Source organism: Mus musculus, chromosome 12 (assembly GCF_000001635.26).
Source record: "Mus musculus strain C57BL/6J chromosome 12, GRCm38.p6 C57BL/6J".
NCBI lineage: Eukaryota > Metazoa > Chordata > Mammalia > Rodentia > Muridae > Mus > Mus musculus.
The window spans coordinates 113,952,395-113,977,110 of NC_000078.6; the positions used below are offsets into that span (position 1 = coordinate 113,952,395).

The following is a 24,716-nucleotide window of genomic DNA, read 5'->3' on the forward strand; positions in this document are numbered from 1 at the left end:
CTGAAGCATCCACACTTTGGTATACTTTCTTGAGCTTCATGTAGTATGTGAATTGTATCTTGGGAATTCTGAGAATCTGGGCTAATATCCTCTTATCAGTGAGTGCATAGCATGTCTGTCCTTTAGTAACTGGGTTACCTCACTCAGAATAATATTTTCTAATTCCATCCATTTGCCTAAGAATTTAATGAAGTCACGGTTTTTAATTACTTAGTAGTACTCCATTGTGTTAATGTACCATAATTTCAGTATCCATTTCTCTGTTGGAGGACATCTGGGTTCTTTCCAGCTTCTGGCTATTATAAATAAGGCTGCTATGAATGTATTGGAGCATGTGTCCTTGTTATATGTTGAAATATCCCTTGGGTATATGCCCAGAAATGGTATAACTGGTCCTGACATAGTAGTATGCCTATTTTTTTTCCTGAGGAACCACCAGACTGATTTCTGGAGAGGATGTATCAGCTTGCAATGCCACCAGCAATAGAGGAGTGTTCTTTCTCTACATCCTGACCTGTATCTGTTTTCAACTGAGTTTTTGATCTTAGCCATTCTGACTGGTGTGAGGTGGAATCTCAGGGTTGTTTTGATTTTCCTTTCCCTAATGACAAAGGATGTTGAACATTTTTTTGGTGCTTCTCAGCCATTGGGTATTCCTCAGTTGAGAATTCTTTATTTATCTCTGTACACAAATTTTTAATAGAGTTCTTTGGTCCTCTGAAGTCTAAGTTCTTGAGTTCTTTGTATGTATTGGATATTACCTTCTATCAGATGTAGGATTTGTAAAGACGTTTTCCCAATCTTTTGGTTGCTGTTTTGTCCTATTGACTGTGTCCTTTGACTTACAGAAGCTTTGCACTTTTATGAGGTCCCATTTGTTGATTCTTGATCTTAGAGCACTAGTCATTGGTGTTCTGTTTAGGAAATTTTCCCCTGTGGCCTTGTATTGGAGGCCCTTCTCCACTTTCTCTTCTATTAGTTTCAGCGTATCTGGTTTCATGTAGAAGTACTTGATCCACTTGGACTTGAGCTTTGTACATGGACATAAGAATAGAATGATTTGCATTATTCTACATGTCAACCACCAGTTGAACCTGGACCATTTGTTAAACATGCTGTCTTTTTTCCACTAATGGTTTTAGTTCCTTTGTCAAAGATCAAATGACCATAGGTGTGTGGGTTCATTTCTGGATCTTCAGTTCTGTTCTATTGATCTACCTGCCTGTCTCTGTGCCAATACCATGCAGTTATTTTTATCACAATTCCTCTGTAGTACAGCTTGGAGTCAGCAATGGTGATTCCCTCAGATATTCTTTTACTGTTGAGAATAGTTTTTTGCTATCCTGGATTTTTGGTTATTGCAAGTGAATTTGCAAATTGCTATTTCTAACTATATAAAGAATTGAATTGGAATTTTGAGGGGAATTGCATTAAATCGGTAAATTGCTTTTAGCAAGATGACCATTTTTACTACATTAATCCTGCCAATCCTTGAGCATGGGTGATCTTTCCATTTTCTGAGATCTTTGATTTCTTTCTTTAGAGACTTGAAGTTCTTGTCATACAGATCTTTCACTTGCTTTGTAATCGTCACACTAAGCAAGGTATTTTTTTTATTATTTGTGACTATTATAAAGTGTGTCATTTCCCTAATTTCTTTCTGAGCCTGTTTATCCTTAGATTAGAGGAAGACTACTGATTAGTTTGAGTTTATTTTATATCTGGCCACTTTCATGAGGTTGTTTATCAGGTTTAGGAGTGCTTTTGTGGAATTTTTGGGTTCAATTAATTATACTATCATGTAATTTGCAAATTTTTATTTCTTCTTTTCTAATTTGTAACTCTTTCACATCCTTTTGTTGTCGAATTGGTCTGGCTAGGACTTCCTGTATTATATTGAATACATAGGGGGACAGTGAACAGCCTTCTGCAGTCTCTCTTTTAGTAAGATTGCTTCAAGTTTCTCTCCATTTAGTTTGATGCTAGCTACAGGTTTACTGTATATTGCTTTTAGTATGTTTAGATATGGCCTTGAATTCTTCATCTTTTAAGACTTTTACCATGCAGGGTTGTTGAGTGTTGTCAAATGTTTTTTTTTAGCACCTAATAAAATGATCTTGTGGGATTTTTTTCCTTTGAGTTTCCGATGTAGTCGATTATGTTGATGGATTTCTAGATATTGAACCATCTCGGCTTGCGTGGGTTGAAGATACTTGATCCTGATGAATGATCATTTTCATATGTTCTTGGATTCGTATTTGAAGAGTTTTCTTTTTTTTTAGTATTTTTGCATCCATTTTCATAAGGAAAATTAAAGTTCTCTTTCTTTGTTGGGTCTTTGTATGGTATAGGTCTCTCAGGAATGCTTCACAGTTCAGGACACCCATAAGAACACATTTTGCACTGATACCTACAAATCTGACATTTAAGACATCATTCAGTAGTGACATTTGTTTTACATTTCTCATGTCTTTTTCCTCCTGCTACATATGACTTATTGATGGATTTGTAAAATAAATTGCATAGATATTGATAAGGGAAATTAGTCTGAAGTTCTCTTTCTTTGTTGGGTCTTTGTGGTTTAAGTATGAACATAATTGTGGCTTCATAGGACAAACTGGTTAGTGTCGCTTCTGTTTCTATTTTGTGGAATAATTTGAAGATTATTGGTGATGGGTCTTCTCTAAAGTCAGAGAGAACTCTGCACTAAAACCTGGGCTTGCTTTTGTTGTTGTTGTTATTGTTGTTGTTGAAATTTTTAAGGACTGCTGCTATTTCTTTTTCTTTTTTTATAAGATGTTTTCTTTATTTACACTTCAAATGCTATCCCCTTTCCTAATTTCCTCTCCAAAAGTCTCCTATACCCTCCCCCTCCCTGCTCCCCAACCCACCCACTCCTGCTTCCTGGTCCTGGCATTCCCCTGTACTGGGGCATATAATCTTCGAAAGATCAGGGGCCTCTCCTCCCATTGATGGCTTCTAGGCCATCCTCTGCTACATATGCAACTAGAGACACAAGCTCTTGGGGGATAATGGTTAGTTCATATTGTTGTTCCTCCTATAGAGTTGCAGACCCCTTCAGCTCCTTGGGTACTTTCTCTAGTTCCTTCATTGGGGACCCTGTGTTCCATCCAATAGATGGCAGTGAGCATCCACTTCTGTATTTGTCAGGCACTGGCATAACCTCACAAGAGATAGCTATATCAGGGCCCTGTCAGCACAATCTTGCTGTCATATGCAATAGTGTCTGGGTTTGGTAATTGTTTATGGGATGAATCCCCTGTTGGGGTATTTCTACTATTCTAGCTATTTCTACTGTTTAGAAGATTTATCTGACTTAAGGGAATTATATTTATTTAAAGTACACAATTATAACGTATAACTCTAAGAAGCTAAATCTTCAGCACCTTATCATCCAGAGTGAATATAACACTTTGAGACTATTTATAACTAAAATTGTAGTACTTTGTTATCCTCTGTCTTTAAGGTGGCTTTAAGAGAATATTCAAGCAACCATACATAATTGTTTTGGCTTTCCCATGCAATTAACTTTTACAATGTATGCTAATGCTCAGAATCCTTACTTATGACTTTTTGATGTTCCTGATTCCAGAATATTGCATATGTGTTTTTATAATCTTTATGACAATGCTCTGCTGAAATAAATAATGCAAGTTTGAATAAACGTTATAAGATGAATACCTAGAGTCATTGAAGACAGCAGATATTACTTGATAAACAATAATATTTGTAACACACACACATACCAAAAGAGGGAGAGAGAAAGAGACAGGAGTAATAGGAGGAGGAGCATAAGGACAGAGATGTGTTGTTGTGTAATGTTTTAAATGTGGGAGAAAGGCCATTTCCAAAAGCTATATATTTCAACTTGCAAAGCATCATCAATAAAGGAAACCTGTTTCTATATGTGAGCAGAAATCATTACTGTTACATTTTTTAATAACAACATTATAGAATCAGATTACATTTCTGTAAACAAATCATTGATTAAAAAATAAATTGATGTGTGTATAACACAGCAGAATTTTATAAATGTAAGGAATAAGGTACTTACATTACTGTTTAAAAAAATGGATATAATTTGTAATGATTTTATCCAGTAAGTTAAGACTTTCTTAGAAATACATGTATTATGTAATGTTCCATTTGTAGTCCTTTCATATGACATAGTGATATACAGTTTTGTATAGAAGCATGTAATGAAATAGAAATGGAACTCTCTACTGGAAAGAAATGGACTACTTGGAGTAGTAGAAGCAATTTAAGGATATGTAAATTCCACAGGGAAAATACACTACAATATAGATCTGTAAGAAATTCTAAACATACGTAAAATTGTTATTTTTATTTTTAAATAATTTAAATTCCTTCAAATTCTCATTCATGATGCAATATATTATGAACATATATTAACCTTCTACTTCCCCCATCTCTGCTTAGAACCTCACAATAGAACAGGTCTCACTGCCAATATTCTGATTTATTTTGTTTTATGAATGAGTAAGTCACTGAGTCAAATTAATGTAATATAATGCATATGGGTAGGAGAGTCATCCACTAGTACATAGGTAATCTCCAAGAGGTCACAGAAAGAAAGGATTCAGTTTTTTTCAGCAGTCATTCAATGTCATAGCTTTCAGGTGGGTCATGCACTTGTTGAGCTAGCATACATTATGCAGGAAGAGCTACAGTGGGTAAATGAGCTCCTTGGAGATGACTCACTTTCCTACTCAGCTGTGATAGATACATTCTATTGTGGAATGACCTCAGAGAATTCATCCCAGGATGGCTTCTTATATGCTTCTTTATGTATGTCACTGTCATACTACTCATTCATTTGCTTGCTCTGAGGGGAAACTTAGAGACATTCCTAACCTACAACTTAGGATAGCAAAAATTATTCTCAACAATAAAAGAACTTCTGGGGGAAAACCACCATTCCTGATCTCAAGCGTATTACAGAACAATAGTGATAAATACTGTATTTTATTGGTACAGAGACAGAAAGAAAGGTCAGTGGAATAGAATTTAAGACTTAGAAATGAACCCATACACATATGGTCACTTGATATCTGACCAAAGAGCTAAAACTATCCAGTGTAAAAAAAACAAAACAAAACAAAAAAAAAAAAACAAAAACAAAAAAACAAAAAAAAAAAACGAGCAAGGAATCAGGAGCTGTCACGCCATATCAGGTGCTGAAACGTCACGCTGCGGGCTATAAAAGCTGCGCCATTTTCCCGGTTCGGGGTCTTCCTGAACTTCCTGAAGAAATAAGCAATAAAGCTTTTGCCACGGAAGATTCCGATTTGTTGCATCTTTCTTGCCAGTCGAGTGGGACGCAATAGGTATGACTCTAAGGAAGAGAAAGATCTATATGATAAGAACTTCAATTCCCTGAATATCTCAGAAGATTGAAAGATCTCCCATGCTCTTGGATCGGCAGGATTGATATAGTCAAAATGGCTATCTTGCTGAACGAAATGTACAGATTCAATAAAATCCCCATCAAAATTCTAACTCAATTCTTCATGAAGGTAGAAAAGACAATTTGCAAATTCATCAGAAATAACAAAAATTCTATTATAACAAAAGCTATTGTCAACAATAAAAGAACCTCTGGTGGAATCACCATGCTGGACCTCAAGCTGTACTACAGAGCAATAGTGATAAAAACTGCATTGTACTGGTACAGTGATAGACAGGAAGATCAATGGAATAGAATTGAAGACCCAGAAATGAAACCACACACCTATGATCACTTGATCTTTGACAAAGGAGCTAAAACCATTCAGTGGAAAAAAGACAGCATTTTCAACAAATGGTGCAGGCTCAACTGGTGGTTAGCGTGTAGAAGAATGCAAATTGATCCATTCTTGTCTTCTTGTACAAAGCTCAAGCGAGTGGATCACAAAACTCCGCATAAAACCAGAGACACTGAAACTTATAGAGGAGAAAGTGGGGAAAAGCCTCGAAGATATGTGCACAGGTGAAAAATTCCTAGACAGAATATCAATGGCTTATGTTGTAAGATCGAGAATCGACTTGTGGGACCTCATAAAACTGCAAAGCTCTGTAAGGAAAAAGACACCGTCAATAAGACAAAAAGACCACCAACAGATTATGAAAGATCTTTACCAATCCTAAATAGGATAGGGGACTAATATCCAATATATATGAAGAACTCAAGAAGCTGGACACCAGAAAATCAAATAACCCCATTGAAAATGGGGTGTAGAGCTAAACAAAGAATTTTCAACTGAGGAACACCGAATGGCTGAGAAGCACCTGAAAAAATGTTCAACATCCTTAATCATCAGGGAAATGCAAATCAAAACAACCCTGAGATTCCACCTCACACTAGTCAGAATTGCTAAGGTCAAAAATTCAGGTGACAGCAGATGCTGGTGAGAATGTGGAGAAAGAGGAACACTCCTCTATTGCTGGTGGGATTGCAAGCTGGTTCAACCACTCTGGAAATCAGCCTGGTGGTTCCTCAGAAAATTGCACATAGTTCTACCAGAAGATCCAGTAATACCTCTCCTGAGCATATACCCAGAAGATGTTCCAACTTGTAATAAGGGCACTTGCTCTACTATGTTCATAGCAGCCTTATTTATAATAGCCAGAAGCTTGAAAGAACCCAGATATCCCTCAACAGAGTAATGGATACAGGAATTGTGGTACATTTACACAATGGAGCTATTAAAAACAATGAATTTATGAGTTCTTAGGCAAATGGATGGATCTGGAGGATAACATCCTGAGTGAGGTAACCCAATCCCAAAAGAACTAACATGATATGTACTCACTGATAAGTGGACATTAGTCCAGAACCTTAGAATGCCCAAGATACAATTTGAAAAACACATGAAACTCAAGAAGAATTATGAACAAAGTGTGGATACTTATTTCCTTCTTAGAATGGGGAACAAAATACCCATGAAAGGAGTTACAGAGACAAAGTTTAGAGCTGAGAGGAAAGAAAGGACCATCCAGAGACTGCCCCACCCAGGGATCCATCCCATAAACAACCACCAAACCCAGACACTATTGCATGTGCCAGCAAGATTTTGCTGACAGGACCCTGATATAGCTGTCTCTTGTGAGGCTATGCCAGTGCCTGGCAAATACAGAAGTGGATGCTCACAGTTATCTATTGGATGTAACCCAGAGCCCCTATTGAAGAAGCTAGAGAAAGTACCCAAGGAGCTGAAAGGGTCTGTAACCCTATAGGAGGAACAACAATATGAACTATACAGTACACTGCTGATCTTATGTCTCTAGTTGCATATGTAGCAGAGAATGGCTTAGTAGGCCATCAATGGTAGGAGAGGCTTTTGGTCTTGCGAAGATTATATGTCTCAGTACAGGGGAATGCCAGGGTTAGGAAGTGGGATTGGGTGGGTCCACAGACCCTCTGGGTCCCTGGTCTGTGTGGAACAAGATCACTTAGGCAGATGGGCAAAGAGTAGGATGTAGTGACAGACAGCCAAACACGCAAGAGTGGTGTTGGATCTGAATGTAATGTTCTGGTTGAGCTTCAGACTTATATTATAACGAATTATCAGAAGATACAAATCACAAAAAGACAAGATACACTGAGATTCACCAGTTACAGCAGAAAGGAATTTACAGGGACTAATTAAATGTTTACATTAGGGACAACAAGAACTGCCTAGGATCAGCCTAATGCCAGGCAAGAATTTCACACTTTAGGGTTAATAGCATCAGGGGGTTGTTAACTCTTGACAGGCCTTAAGAGTAATGTGTTATTACGGAGCTCTAAATTCTTAGGTCTAGTAAAACTTATCCTGTCTGGAGAGTTCCCCCTTATCAGGGTAGTATATCAACTTGCTCTTGACATGGAATGTAGCCTGTAGTAAAAGATTTCTATCTCAGTGAGACTTTTAGTCTCTTTCTGCAGACAGCTGAGTTAATGGCTAGTGCTTTATTGTTTTATGGTAGTGCTTAATTAGTTACAGAATAGGTTAAACTCCTTGCTGCTAACTGGAATCTAAGAACTCTGGGAAAGGCTTTAGCTATGTTAGAATACAATCTTAAAAGGCATTACAATAAGGTAATATATTATAGAGTGCATGTGGATCCATACACTAGAATAATGTGGATTTGGAAAATTAATTTCATGGGTTAGGGGAATAGCCAAAGATCCAGTAATAAGTTTCCTTGAAACTCTTTCCTCATGAAAAAGCTTTCAGAATTTCATCTGTCAAGCTGACTCCACTAAAGTCTGTGGCAGGTGGGTTGGAGGAGGAGGTAGAGGGTAGGGTATAGGGGACTTTGGGGATAGTATTCTGAACTGAAATTGAAGAAAATATCTAATAAAATTTTTTTATAAAAACACCCTATACTCCAGAGAACCAAATGACACTATTGAAAATGGGGTGCAGAGCTAAAAAGATTTCTCAACTGAGGATTCTCCAGTGGCTGAAAAGCACCTAAAGAAATGTTCAATATCCTTCATCATCAGGGAAATCCAAGTGAAAAGAACCCTTTGATTCCATCTCACACCAGTCAGAATGGCTAAGATCAAAAACTGAAATGACATCAGATGCTGGCAAAGATGTAGAGAAAGAGGAGCATTCCTCCATTGCTGGTGGGATTGCAAGCTGTTACAACCATGCTGGAATTCAGTCTGGCAGCTCCTAAGGAAATTGGACATAGTACTAACTGAGGAGCCAGGTATACTACTTCTAAGCATATACCCAGAAGATTTTTCCAGCATAAATCAAAGACACATTCTTCACTATATTAATAGCTGCCTTGTCTATGATAGCCAGAACCTGGAAATAACTAAGATGTCCCTCAACAAAGGAATGCATATAGAAAAATGTGGAACATTTACACAACGGAATACTACTCAGCTATTAGGGGACTTTCAGGGTAGCATTTGAAATGCAAATGAAGAAAATATCTAATAAAATAATCAGCTTCCAAACGCTGACACCATTGCATACACTAGCAACATTTTGCTAAAAGGACCCAGATATGGCTGTCTTTTGTGAGACTATGCCGGGGTCTGGCAAACACAGAAGTGGATGCTCACAGTCAGCTATTGGATGGATCACAGGGCCCCCAATGGAGGAGCTAGGGAAAATACTCAAGGAGCTGAAGGGATCTGAAATCCTATAGGTGGAACAACAATATAAACTAACTATTACCCCCCCCCCCGGAGCTCATGTCTCTGGATGCATATGAATCAGAAGATGGCCTAGTCAGTCATCAGTGGAAAGAGAGGCCCATTGGTTGTGCAAACTTTATATGCCTCAGTACAGGGGAATGCCAGTGCCAAGAAGTGGGAGTGGGTGGGTAGGGGAGTGGGTGGGGGAGCATGTGGGGAATTTTGGGATAGCATTGGAAATGTAATTGAAATAAATACCCAATAAAAATATGGAAAAAAAAAGAAACAACGACTTCATGAAATTCACAGGCAAATGGATGGAACTAGAAAATATCATCCAGAGTGAGGTACCCCAGTCACAAAAGAGCACACATGGTATGTACTCACTGATAAGTGGATATTAGGATAACAGCTTGGTATACCATCTATAATCCTCACAAAACTTATGAAGCTCAAGTGAAGGAAGACCAAAGTGTGTATGCTTCACTCCTACTCAGAAGGGGGGGGTAATCAGAGGAGGTAGAGGAAGTGAGGGATTTGAGAGGGAGAAAGAAAGGGGAAGGGAAAGGGGGCAGGATCTAATAGAAGTCTGAGGCCACATGAACTGGGTTCCTGAATGGGAGGCTGGAGCTGTAAAGGAGGGAACAGCGAGAGAAGTAAAGAGACCAAGACAAATTTCTGATCATGGCCCGATGTTTACTAGCAGTCTGTGCTTATAAAGTGGGGAAGCCCATCTTCAGCCACGCCATGCTTCTTGATGCTTCCTTGCTAAGTTGTTAGCACTAGTCTGTCAGAGCTGTTCGCATTCAGTCGCCAATTCCACAGGTTTTTCAGCCATCTCAGGGATATCTCAGGTAGACAGGTTCAGCCTCTCAGAGGTAGTGGCATCTTGGAGAAGAGCAGCAGCAAGTGACAGAACAATAGAACCATCTAGGTCAGAAGGCTCCACCCCAGGTAGTCTCATTCACAGTGGCAGCAAGGTCTGAATCAGCCTGCTTCAAGGCTGGGGAAGGCTAAAAGGATCCAGTGTGGAAGGTGACAGGGGAGAAGGACAGAAGGTCAGAAAATTGAACAAAGATGTGTAGCAGTGGGAAATGGCAAACTGGGGGTAGCCATCAGGAAGTCACAGATTCCAGGAAAGCAAGAGTCTCCCAGGATCTAATGGTGATGGTGTCAGCTGAAATAGTCAACAAAGAGAGAGAACCTGTAGATACCAAATCCAGAGGTTAGGCATGTCTAATGGAAATAAAGTGTGGAACAGAGATTTAAGAAAATGGCATACAGAAACTGTCCCACTTGGGGATCCATCTCATATGCATTTACCAAACCCACACAGTATTGGTGATGTCAAGAAGCTCTTGCAGAGAGGAGACTGGGATGGCTGTCTCCTGGAAGACTCTGCCAGAGCCTGACCAAATCAGATGTGAATGCTTGAAGTCAACCATCAGACTGATCAAGGGAAGCCAATATAGGAAATTAGGGAAAGGGCTGAAGGAGTTGAAGGGGTTTATACCCCACAGGAAGAACAATATCAACCAACCAGGGCCCCTAGAATTTCCAAGTACTAAACCACCACCAAAGAGTACACATGAAGGGGACCCATGACTCCATCTGCATATGTAGCAGAGGATGGACTTATTTGGCACGAATGAGAGGGCCGACCCTTGGTCCTGTGAAGGCTCAGTTCCTCTCCATAGGGAAACACTAAGGTGGTGAGGCAGAAGAGGGTGTGGGGGAACACCCTTATAGAAGCCGGATGAGTGGCAGATGGAATAGAGAACAATAAAAATAATTTTTAAAAAAGTTTAGAGTTTCTCCCTGGGCATTCTTGCTAAGGTCTGGATAATTAACCTTTGTTCTGTCAGTAGTATTGACCCCCCAAATCACCCATTCCTATCACTGGGCCTCTCTGCTATTTGCATGATGCCCTATCACCAATACTTTCATCAGCTGCTGCCTTCAAGAGAGAGAAAGAGAGAACTTGTGCTGGGCAGGCTCCCTGTACATTTGTCTTTTTCTAGGTTTCTATAAAGGCATTTTGTAGATAGTCTTTAGTGGATTTTATCACCTTCATAATGTTGCATTTAAAAAAAATTTGCTTGTACTTCAGCTGTGTTGGAATATGCTATACTTGTATAGCTGGGCTCGAGTGTTACCATATTGCCCTGATTGTTTTTAATGTTGTTCTTGTACTTGTCTCTAGTCATTTGGCTATGGGATAATTTTAGAAGTTTAGGTGCAAGTTTCTGATTTTTTTCTTTGACAAATGAGTTTTTTTTTAAGGTTTCTCGTTCTGCTTTAGTGTTTTTGAGCTGCCTGTTTTCTAGTGGCCAGAGTATCTTCAGATCTAATAAGGATTTGGGGTTTTTGTTGCCCAAGTGACCTCTGGGGCTCTCAAGTTCCCTCAGGGTTTCTGGGATTCAGAAAAATGCCATGGTCACTGGGGTTCTGGATACCAATGTGTCTTCAGGGGTTCTGGTTTGGTTTTTGGGGTTTCTAGTAATGATTTGTCCTCCACGAGGCCATCAGACTTCAGCTGGGTTTTGAGCTGGGATTTGGAGGCTCTGGAAGGTGCTCCCATTGAAGAATTTTGGGTATAACATAAGGAGTTTTATTGGGCTGTGCACATTATATTGACTGAAATTATTAGCACCAATGTTTCTTACTGTATACCTGGAGTCTGGTGCCAGAGTTTTGGGCAACAATTTTTTTTTTACCTACTTTAAAGTAGATTTCCCATTATTGGTGTATGCTCCATGCCCCCTGTTGGTGCAGTGCTGCTCTGCAAGGAGGTTTTTGTCTGGGCTCACAGTGAAGACTCCACACTGTGTCTCTTGCACAGTAATATGTGGCTGTGTCCTCAGTAGTCACAGAATTCAACTTCAGGAAGAAATGGTTCTTAGATGTGTCATGAGTGATGGAGATTCGACTTTTGAGGGATGGGTTGTAGTTAGTGCTACCACTGTAGCTTATGTAGCCCATCCACTCCAGTTTGTTTCCTGGAAAATGTCGGATCCAGTGCCAGTCATAACCACTGGTGATGGAGTAGCCAGTGACAGTGCAGGTGAGGGAAAGTGACTGAGAAGGTTTCACCATGCCAGGTCCTGACTCCTGAAGCTGCACATCAGACAGGATACCTTCAGAAAGAAGATTCAATTCTGTTAATCACACATTTAAAAAACACATCATGGACACATGTATGAAATGTCAACACTCACCAGGAAAGGCTGTGAACAGCCACAAAAGAATCAGCACGCTCATCTTTTAGGCTACACCCCCTTATCTTCAGAGATCAGCCTCCAGTGAGAGCAATGTGACCACTACATCCAAGGAGGGGATTTAACATAGAGCTAGAAGATGCATTTGCATATAGGAACCAGCCTTGCCTTCATAATTGTCGAGGTGGCTACTGACTGCACTTGGTTATTAAATTAGATCATCACTATCCCTGTTTTCCTATACTGAGAGTATGGCATAAGAAAGAATGAGGATAATAGCAATTATAGCAAACACATCAAGATATGGTCCTACCATCTCGTCCTAGACCAACCTCCGCACAGACACATTTTTGGTCCTGTGTTTTTAATGTCTCAGGTCAGTGCCAACTTTTTTTTTCACACTTGAATTCCTGTTTTCTTGCTTTCTTTTTTAAAATTTAATTTTATTTGTAATTCTTTTGTTTACACTCCATATTCCATTCCCACCCCTCCACATCCACCCTCTGATTGCTCCACATCCCACATCTCCTCCCAGCCCCACCCTGTCTCCACTTGGATGCCCCCACCCCCCACCCCACCTGACCTCTAAACTCCCTGGGGCCTCCAGTCTCTTGAGGGTTAGGTGAATCATCTCTGAATGAACACAAACCTGAAGGTTTTCTGCAGTATGTGTGTTGGGGGCCTCGTATCAGCTGGTTATGCTGTCTGTTTGGTGGTCCAGTGTTTGAAAGATCTCAGGGGTTCAGATTAATTAGGACTGCATGTTCTCCTTCAGAATCTCCCTTCTCCTCAGCTCCTTTCTGCTTTCCCTAATTCAACACCAGGGGTCATTGCTTGGGTGAAAATAACTGCATCTGATTCTTTCAGCTGCTTGTTGGGTCTTTTGGAGTGCAGTCATGATAGATCCCTTTTTGTGAGCATTCCATAGCCTCAGTAATAGTGTGAATGGGCTCGGGGGGCAGTAAGGGTTAGAGCAGAACCTGGTCTGATATTGGGTGAGGGAAAATGACTGAAGCCCTGAAGGTCAGCAGAAAGAATATAAACAGGCAGTCTCAGGAAATAGAAAATTGGGGTGACCCTCCCCCCAGAATGCACCAGAGACCTGGGAGGTGAGAGTTTCCAAGGAATCATAGGGAGGGACCTTTGTTGAAATGTCCCATAGAAGGGAGAGGGAACTTTTGGAAACCACCTCCAGTAGGAAGACAGGGCATCAAGTCAGGGATTGGGCTGCCATCCCACAGTCATATCTCTGATCCATAATTGGTCCTGTCTGAAAAAAATTACAGAGATGGAAATGGAGAGGATCCTGAGGAAAAGAAGGTCCAGCAATAGGCCCAAAGTGGGATCCAGTTCAAGGGAAGGTCCCAAGGCCCCACACTATTACTGAGGCTATAGAATGCTCACAAAACTTTTTCTTGCTTTCTTATTAGTAAGTCCACTCTGTTACTAGTTTTCTTCTCTCTTCCCACTCATAATATGCATTCCCATCTTTCCTAAATCGTACACGGTCTTATTGTTGTTGCACAGATGATCTGGTAGTATATTTCCAGTAGAGAGTCCTGACAATTCAGATTACACTTGTAATTTTACCTTTTGGGAGACCATTCAGACAAAAATCCAAAAGTACTACCACAGGTTAAATCAATCATGCATTATGTTTCTGCTTTCACCAATTACTCATTAGCATTTTGTGTCATTTGTTTCCTTAATAAATGTCATTGGCTTGGATTAGATGAAATTTCAAACTACTCTCTTAATTTACATTTTCATGATAGATCAACATTTTGAAAACATGTGAATATATTTGGTATTCTTTTTTATGCTCTTTTACATTTTACAAAGAAACTGCAATTTTTCAAAATATCTCTGCTATCTGCCCATCGAATCAATCCATGATCGGCGTTTCAAAGCACGAGTGTATAATTCAGTGGGTTATGCAGACAAATCAGTCAATATCACATTGTGCGTTTTTTATCTAATCTTACTTTATATCAAGGATGGAATGTTCTCTCTCTCTCTGATTTATTACAGTCCGTCAGCTCCAACTATCTGCTGGAGCATTTTGCAATGCTCTATCAATTTTTCTGAGGGTCAGAGCAACATAAGCACAGATTTAGGAGCATTGCAATGACTGTGTAGTATGGGAAGGGCTGGAATCTTCCTGATTATAATGTGGTCCTTTAAAAATCCCAGCTCAGTAGAATCCTGACAAAATATCTCGTTTTGGAAAGGATACTGTATGATGAAGCTCCCATGGTTTACACCAATGGACTGTCTCTATATTACCTTAACAACAGAATGATAATCTCTGGGTCTTTGTCTAGTTATAAAATACCTGAGCCAATAGATTTTATAATCCCCCTACTTGCACCTCTGTCATTTATCATAGTGTGCATGAGATCCACCCCACCAAAAGAGAAATGACAGACTGTTAAAATGAGCAAGGAGAAGTAAAATTAAATTTATGAGGGAAACACCAGCACACACAGGTAAACTGCCACCTTCACACTGCTTTGTCTCCTGAAAGATGAGAGCTCCTATCCTTGTCCATTGTAGGAAGTACATCTAGCTCATCAATGAGACTACCTACTAGTGTGTCATTAAACATCCTAAATTTATTTTATTTTGATAAACTCCTTTGGTGGACATTTTCCTAATGTGTGTATGGGTCTTTATAGAAAATGAAGGCAATCAAAGCTATTAGCAGATCTGTGAAGAAAGTGAGAGCTTTATTCATCTACGTTCAAAGTAGTGTTTTTGGAATTTGTAATTGTTTCCTTAATTTCAGCACCAAAGGCAGCATTTTAACAGTCAGCTTTCACATATTTCTAAATATACACATATTCCTAACAACATTTGAGACACACGTTGCCTAATTTTTTTCTACTTTTGTATTCCTTCAGTTACTCCCTATTTATGCTAGAATGGTGCAATGGGAATATCTGTTTAATCACATAACTAAAGGAATGCTAAAAGCATGTGAGTCAGGAGTGAAAGATGCATTCCCTTCAGCCTGAGCAGTTAAGCTGTGGTGTGCAGCACATGTAATCGAGAACGAGTCTCTCCTATTTAAACCCAGAGTATGACCTGACCATTAGACATCGCAGAGGAGAAAGTGTACTCCCATGACAAGAACAATGTCCTATCCTTATAGGATGCACTGTAGGTTCAATGCATATAGGGTGAGTATCTCCCTCTTTCACAGATGACAGATCTCAGTCACAGAGGAAGGCAGAATACAACTGAATTGTTTGTGGAATTTAACATTAGTTATATTATATTCAACAATACTATTTCCAAACAAATATTCTTAGCATATTATACCTTGGGATGTATTTTTCAACCCTTTACTGAAGGCCTCATAATGACCCCTGACCTGGATTATTCCAAGTGTTTCTGGAATCCCTGGCATGAGTTTCAATCATCAGAGAAATTTCGTAACACCTCCCTGCAACTTCATTTGTTTTTACAAATAAATTGTTCATCTCATGCAGCCTCATCATGAGATCCTGATGCTCACAGGGGAGTCTCATCTGCCTTGTTAATGCTATGAGGTTTTTTTTTTTTCTGAACAGAATATATCCTGTATTTAAACATGTCCATCAGAATTAAAGACAAATTTATTTGAAACCAATCAGGCAGAATATTTTTACCCTTCCCAATCCTACTCTACTTCTGTTGACCTGAACCTCCTTGTGAGCCCATGTCCTCTGCTGGCCATGAGCACATTTTCGAGAGTGTTGTGTCAGAGCTCACAATTTACTTTCCTCACTTTATCTCTCACACAGTAACACATGGCAGTGTCCTCACTTCTTAGATTTGTTTATTTGTAGTTACAATAAGCTCTTAGAATTGTTCCTGTAGATGGCAAATCTATCCTTCACAGACTCTGCATAGTTTTTACACTCCACTATTATTTTATATCTGCTGACCCACTCTAGCCCCTTCCCTGGGGCTTGGCGAATCCAGTGCATCACTGAAGGTGGATCCAGTCGCTTCAGAAGAGAATTTAATGAACACTCCGGGCTATAACAAGCTGCCTTCAGATTCTACAAGTGGTATCTCATATGGTATGCCTGTAAACAGAGAGAATCATAGTCAGAAAATTGTTGCATATATTCACTGTCCATCTTATGCATGTCCTCTTACACAAACAGAATCTCTTTTCTGTTCATTACCTTTAAAAAAGCAACAAGGAAAACATAATAATAATAATAATAATAATAATAATAATAATAATAATAATAATAATAATCCCCAACAACATGGTGAGTAGACTATTTTCAGTGATAATAACTAAAAAGGAAGATCTGGCTGGAATCCAGGGCTCAGCTTTTTTGCCACAGGTGAGACTCAGCACCTTGCTGGTTTTGATAAGTAACAGAAGCCCCTATTTACATCACTAGTAAGCCCCAGGGTAGAAATCTATGAGAAGACAGTGGGCAGAGAAGATGCAAGGATCATTTTAGCCATTGATGATTATGACAATTATATGTAGTTAGGTCATGTCTTTTTTTAAAAATATGAAACTTAAATAGCATCACATACTGTCATATTTCCAGATCAAGCTCAAGTCTGGAGTATCATCCCCAGTGTTTGGATTTGTGCTTCTCCATGCTTTGTACAGCTTCTCCCTGAGACAACAATTGGTCAGAGCCAGACTTGTCTGAGGAAGTTCTAAAATTCCCCTCAATATGATCAGAAAACTTTTGATTATGGTTCATTTCAGTTCATGAAAACATGAATACATATTTTATTTGTAGCAAATATTCCTGATATCAGACTGCTCATTTATAATCTCACATTCTAAGCATCCATACACATGGAAGAGTGTATAACTATAACATAGTCACACATTTTATCCTGAACACATCCACAATACAGGAGGTTAAATATCCTTATGATCTTAAATTTAATTTCTCTGGTGATGAAGACATTGATTCTGTGCTATGCTTTTGTTGGAGTCACATCTTTTTATATAAATAACTTTGTTCTTTCAACTGCTTCTGAATCAGCAGTATCTAGCAGTTTTAGTAATTTATATGATGTAGATCTTATTCCCTGGACTAGGAAGGATACTATTGGTGGAAAGAATCAATATAATGCATACATATCAACACAAATATAAAATTTTAGTTTATTTCCCATGGCTCTGTGCCCACTGGATGTCAACCAGAAATTCAGAGGACCTGATAGCTGCTGAGCTCATGATATTGGATGTTTTTGAGATTCCAAGGAAGTGATAGGTGCTGGAAGCTCCCTGGGATATATCTATGAGTCTCACAGCATGAAAGAGGACACAAAGCACAGTTCCAAGACACATATGCACAGAAAAAGGCTCCTGTGGGAAGTACATGGCAGCTTTTTTGTCAGCACTGATCCTTCAGCCTTGTAGTGTGTGGGGTGTCATTTTTGCATCCTGAGCAAGAAAGAGGGAGCTGAAGTCATTGGTGAAACTGAGAAGGATTGGGCAGTGTGTCTCTGTTGGACCAAGTATGTCACTGAAGATAGGCTTGAGACCTCAAATGATTTACACCATTCTCAGAGTTCCCTAACTCTCCTTGATACTTGTTGGTCATATCATGATCTTCAGTTTCCCCAGCTAACATGGTTTCTTCTTGCTAACATGTCATCCTGTCATGCTATAGCCCTCTTAAGATATAAACCAGATTAAACCTTTCGTTTGATAAGTTTCTTTGGTTATTGTGTTTTATAACAGCAAAAGAAAAGAAATCATGACAAGATTTTTCTGAGTTCGTGTTGCAGAAATCATGACAGATTATATTGTCTCACTGGGTTAAGCAGGGCATATAACATATAACATATAACATATAACATATATATCTTCCAGACCACATATATTATCGCTACATCCACTTCAGTAGTGACCCATGTGACAGGCCGAAAAGCCTGGATGTGGTCCCAAGGTGAAAAGTTCATGGAAACTTAGTCTCCTAGAACCATGCTATCCTGTATAATGATTGCCCCAATGTCCTTGCTTTAGTTGGTAAACAGATCTATGTGTTTTCCCTAAATATTGCTTTATTATAAGTGCCTCTAAGGATTGATTTTGACATATAGCTAAGTTAGATTCATCACCAGTTCTAGGCAGTCCTTGATCTAACCATGGGCTTTGAGTTCAGTAAGAATGTTGCCTATTTAGTGACATTCACATTTGCCTCTAGTATTGTAAGAGAGATAGTGAAAGCAATCAGGCATTACTATGTACTACCTAAAGTTAGAAATCTCAGGGCAAGCTTAGCAAAGTATACTTAGAATCTTCATTACAGTCAGGTATGGCAGACTACATTACTTGTTAGTAGAACCCCCCCCCCCACACACACACACAATCACTTAGAATAATAACCAAGTTACTCCCATATGCAGGAATTTACCATTACCTAGGAAGAAGGAAGGTTGTGGTCTAAGGAGGAACCAGAGTAGATACTATAGATAGCTGAGTTATACCCATACACAGGAATTTACAATGGCCTAGGGGGAAGGTGGACTATGCAATAGAATAGAATTGGAACTATGGTAAGGGAATGAAGCCCCTGACTCTGGTTTCTAAGATTAAGCTGACCTTAGGTGAGGCTTCTTTTGATCCCAGTTGTTAACATTGATTTTTATCCCAGTTGGTTCATGTTAGCTTTTTGTATGCACTCCTCTGTTTTGTGAAAAAGTCACTTATAAGACTGGTGTTCTCTTTGAGACATTACATTCAGATACCACACTCTCTCTGTGTCATGTCTGTCTGTTACCCTCTTCTTGCCAATTCCATTGCCCACCTCTCCGGAACTCCGAGTACTCCCACAGATTGAGGGGGGCCTGACTGAGGCTGGTCTGCAGCATATTACTTTTTGTTTTTGTGTTTTAATTTAATTTGAATTATTTAATTATTATTCTTTAATCTCTTTTACTGTCGAGTAATTTCCCCCCTCCTGGTCAGTTCTTCAACTGTTCCTCAACCCCATACTTCCTCCCTCCCATATCCAAGAGAATGCACCTTACCACCCCACCACAGAAGACATCATCACTCCCTCGGGCCTCAGCTCCCTTTCTTGCTCAGGAGCATCTTCCATGCAAAAATGACTCCCCAGTACAAGGCTGAAGGACCAGTGCTGACTAAGAAGCAGCCATGTACTTTCCACAGGAGCTTTCTTCTGTGCATATGTGTCCTAGAACTGCTCCTGTGTCTTCTCCATGCTGTGAGACTCAGAGAGATCCCAGGGAACTTCCATACCTATCACTTATTTGGAATCTCAAAGGCATCCAAAATCATGAGCTCATCAGCTATCAGGTCCTTTGAATTTCTGGTTGGTATCCAGTGGGCACAGAGCTATGGGAAATAAAATAAAATTTTATATTTGTGTTGATATATATGCATTATATTGATTCTTTCCACCAATAGTATCTTTCCTAGTCCAGGGAATAAGGTCTACATCATATAAATTACTTAAACTGCTAGATACTACTGATTCAAAAGTAGTTGAAAGAACAAAAGTTATTTATATAAAAAGATGTGACTCCAACAAAAGCATAGCACAGAATCAATGTCTTCATCATTGATTTATAGTCCAGGTATTATTCTAATTCCAGTCATCCCTCTGATATTTCCTCATCCCATTTTTTCCTCCCCTATCTTCAAAAAAAAAAAAGAGTTCCTACTCTCACCTCACAGCTCACCAGACCTCCCAAATCCCTAGGGTCTCAAGTATCTTAAGGTTTAAGTGCACCTTCCCACACTGAGGACAGACCAGATAGTTTTCTGCTGTATATGTATTTGAGTCTCATATCAGCCAGTGTTTGCTGCCTGGTTGCTGTGTCAGTGTCTGTGATATCTAGGGAGGGTCTAGGTTAGTTGACACTGCTGGTCAATTTTGGGGATCACTCTTCTCCTTAGCTTCTCTCAGCCTTTTCATAATTCAACCACAGCGGCCCCAGGCTTCTGTCCATTGGTAAGTATCTGCATCTGACTCTTTCAGCTTCTTACTGGGCAGCCATACTAGGCTCCTGTCAATAAGTACACCATAGAATCAGTGATAGTGTCAGATCTTGGAGCCTCCTGTTGAGCTGGATCCCAATTTTGACCAGTCACGGGGCCACCTTTCTCACAGTCTCTTCTACATTTTTGTCACTGCATTTCTTTTATACAAGAACAAATTTGAGTCAGATCTTCTGACTGTGTGATGACAACCTCATGCCTCCATTTTATGCTCTGTCTCTCTACTGGAGATAGACTCTACAAGTTCCCTCTCCCAACTATAGAGCATTTTATCTAAGTTCCCTACCTTTGAGTCTTAAGCTTCTTTAACCTCCCAGGGCTTCGGTAAATTCATAAGGGTACCGCTCACCTCCTAGCTACTGAGGTTGCCTGTTTTCATTCTTTCTTCTTGCCCTTGAGGCTTCACTCCTGTTCACCCCAATACCTGATCATGTATCGACTTTCCCCTTCCTGTTCCCTCTCCCATGCAGATTTTTCCCTCACTCTGCCACCATGATTGCTTTCTTCTCCCTTCCAAGTATGATTGAGGCATCCTCACTTGGGCCCTTTTGCATGTTAACATTCTTGATCTCTAATCATGGGGGAATCACCAACCCTTACCTCACACTATAATATAGAACTGTAGTGATAAAAACTGCATGGTATTGGTACATACACAGAAAGCTTGATCAATGGAATATAATTGAAGAACAAGAAATAAAACTACACACTTGTGAACACTAGATTTTGACAAAGAAGCCAAAATATATAATTGAAAAAGAAAGCATCTTCAATAAGTGGGGCTGGTATAACTGACAGTGTGTATGGTGAAAATTAAAATAGATCCATATTTGTCAACTTGCACCAAGCTCAAGTCCAAGTGTATCTAGAACCTCCGCATAAAACCATACATACTGAATCTAATAGAAGAGAAAATGCAGAAGAGTCTGGAAATCATTGGTGTGATGTGGGTGGGGAGGAGAGGGGAGGGGAAGGGAGGGAAGGGCAAATTTCCTAAACAGACCTCCAACAGAGAAGGCTTTAAGATTAAGAATTGATAAATGGAACTTCATGAAACTGAAAATCATCTGTAGTGAAAAGAACAAAGTCAATTACACAAATCACTAACCTCCAGAAAATAAATCAAAATATGTAGAGAATCAAGAAGTAACCTCCATATAAACAAATTTTGGAGATTAACCGGCCTAAGAAGAATTCTCTTAATATACTTGTGGTGGGTATTACTTCATGCTGTCCCTAGACTTTCTATGCCTTAAGATTATTCTTTTCCTTGAATTTAAGGAAACATAAAGACAAAAGAAGAGGGGTTGATTTTAAAGGGATGCTGGGAGCCTGTTAGCAGTTTATGCCATATTCCTAAACACATACACACTTATTGAAGCTGTTTTAATGATCAGAATCTAGTAACCAAATGAACTGCTCAAGCACTAGTTCTTGCCTCTTCAGGGCTGTTTCCAGGACTGTCCATCTATCTCTTCCATTTTCATGGAAAGCATGATATTCATGGGCGGCTTGTAATCTAAGACATCCAGATACCCAAGCCACACCTGCATCAGAACCAACAAAACTGGACAAATAGACTCTCTCATGCTTCACACCAAATATTGGTTTAAGGATTTGGGACATGTGGTCCTCCGTCTGCTTGGGGCTCGGCATGCTGGGAGAGGTGGAGGTGGGGGAGTTTGCATGCAACCCCACGGAACCACCAGTCGGGCATTGGACTATGAGAAGCCAGGGGATTCAACTCTGTGGGTGAGGGAGGCACAGTCTGGCATCTCCATGGAACTGTCTGAGTCTGGCTCTGACTCTCAGGCAGCACAGATGATGCTGGGCACCACGGAAGAGCTGGTTCTGGGGTTCCTGGGTTGCTCAGAGGTCAGGGACAACAGGTTCTTGCTCTCGGCTATCCCAGAAACTGCTGTATGTAAACCTGAGGATGGGTGGGGACCATAGGGCAAACTCTGTCCCACGGCCCAGAGGAAAGGGGTAGGAGGAGAGAGCTCTGGCAGGTTACCACAGGGAGGAGAGAGTCTGGCTTGCTCAGTAAGCAGCTAACTCATCGGGGTACTTGGTTTGGCTGGAAGCTGTGGCTGGAGTACAGAGAGGGCTCCTGTTGGGAGGCTAGATGCACAGGACTTTAGAGGGAAACCTGCTCCATTGCTCCAGCACAGTGATTCCTAATGAGTAGAGATGGTCCATGGGTATATAAAAAAGCAGATCACAGGCCAATTATTACTATTTGACAGAGCAATTTACTTTAAGTTGCCTAGAGGTACTAGAGACACAGGCCTCAAGGATAATTTCTTCATCCCTACCTTGCCCATATATTCCAAGAAAAATAAGAAATGACACAAGTCAGTCAACATAGACATTGCTCTGTAAATATTGCTTCTTTGTTCATTTACCACACTATGCCATCTTCCCATGTTCATTTTGCCCTGTTGATTCAGAGGCATGGCTGTCTTTAGAGAATCCTTAAAGCTGATTACAATCTGTGGGTATTTCCTGACTGATTGGATGTCCATTACTTGAGATCTTGTTTCATTTTTATGCCTGATCTTTGGGCTATGAGTATCATTGGTGAATATAGGTCTCAGCAGAGGAGAGTCAGGTGTCCAGTGCAGGTTCTGAGTGACTCTCATCACTTTGTGTGTGTGATGCCTCCTTGTATAGTATACCATGAGTTTATTTCAGATGTTGTATCTCCTCTTTGTTTTGACTCAGATTTCCTAATGATCAGATAAAACTTTGCCAAAATATTACAGAATTGAATGTGACATTTATATACTATAAGACCACTTGCTTTGCTGATTTTAGACTGAATACATTGTGTTTCAGGATCTGTATTTGAGTTATCCCACTGACACTACAGGATATTACAGGATTTGTGATATTACTGGAAAATATCACAAAACACAGACCACAATCTAATGGTGCAGGGCCAGGTGTGTTATATACAAAAAATTCACTTCTCTTCTATGACAGAGGTATATTTTTCTGTGGCACTTTTAAAAAATGTAGTTATCACTATGAACACCTACAGATTTATTAAATATGTTTTTAATTCAAATACCAAATGATGTATTTGCTTGCACAAAATATTCTTTATTTTGAAGGCAATAACCACTAACCACAGAGACCTTGTACATCAGCCATATACACCTGAATCCAGGAAATCCCTTACTGTATTGTAGAGTAGAAGGACAGTTTTCATGAGGCATAGACTCTTATATTACTCTGTCTCATTTCCTAGACATCATAACAAGTGCTTTATGTAAGCAGTCTAGAATGTGCTCCAACAAACATAAGTCTATAAGGGAGAAGGGTATGAGCAATCAAATGTGGAATTAATATTTTAGTGTGTCTAACACTGCCATGCCAAGGTCAGCTAAGTTTCAAAATGCTATATATATTCTTAACACCAGAGAGATGATTCATCTGCTAATATATTAGTTTACAATCAAAAGGACAATCTTGAGAGACATAGTGAAAAATAAACATAATGGAATTGATCAAAACTCATTATTTCATGATCAGAGAGTGAGATCACCCTAAGCCTCGCTTCTATTATTAAGATGAGAAGCACAGTCAAAACAAAACCAAAGATAAATAAATAATACCAAAGTCAATCGATCAAACAAACAAGCAAACAAAAAACACCTCTTTTCTTTCCTTGTTCTTAAGTATCATTGCAGTCAGGGTGGAATTCAGAGTGAATTCAGGTGAGGCAGGAGGAACTCATTTGTGGATGTTTCTTGAGATATAGATCCATGTGGGGAGCTTTGTTTGTCTTAATACATGAGGAAGATGGGTACTGACTCCCTTTAGTTATTGCAGTGTAGGCATCCTTGTCTTTGTCTTCCTATAGTGTGATTCTGGAATAAGAGAACATGAGGACAGTGGGCATCACAGGGAACACATCTTGGCATGACCTTACCTCTACCTTCTAGTCCAAAGTTACCACTGATTCTTCCACAACTATATTTTTAATGTCTCTGATCAGTGACAACCTTCTCCTGGTAAGAGAGCAGGTTTCCAGTTCTGGTCCACTCAGAGAAAAAAAAATCCCTTTACTCTGAAGTACTGTTTATTGTAGTTACTGAGGTATGTTTCTTATATGCAGCAAAATGAAGGATATTCTTTATGCATCTATTCTGTTAGCCTGTGTCGTTTTATTGGTTAATTGTGAAAATTGATGTTGAGAGATATTCATGACCAACGATAGCTAGTTCCTGTTATTTTCATGTTGGAGGTGTTAGTGTGTGTTTGTGTGTGTGTCTCTCTCTCTGATTATGCTTGTGTGTGTGTGTGTGTGTGAGAGAGAGAGAGA

At 39.6% G+C, this 24,716-nt stretch overlaps 1 gene segment (V, D, J or C) and 1 further gene; both read right to left on the reverse strand.

The window, feature by feature from the left end:
- Igh (immunoglobulin heavy chain complex) overlaps positions 1 to 24,716 on the reverse strand; it is a 2,751,187-nt gene that overhangs the window by 693,627 nt on the left and 2,032,844 nt on the right.
- Ighv3-1 (immunoglobulin heavy variable 3-1) lies at positions 11,996 to 12,289 on the reverse strand. The segment is given in 1 exon segment: positions 11,996 to 12,289. A coding segment is annotated over 1 exon segment (294 nt).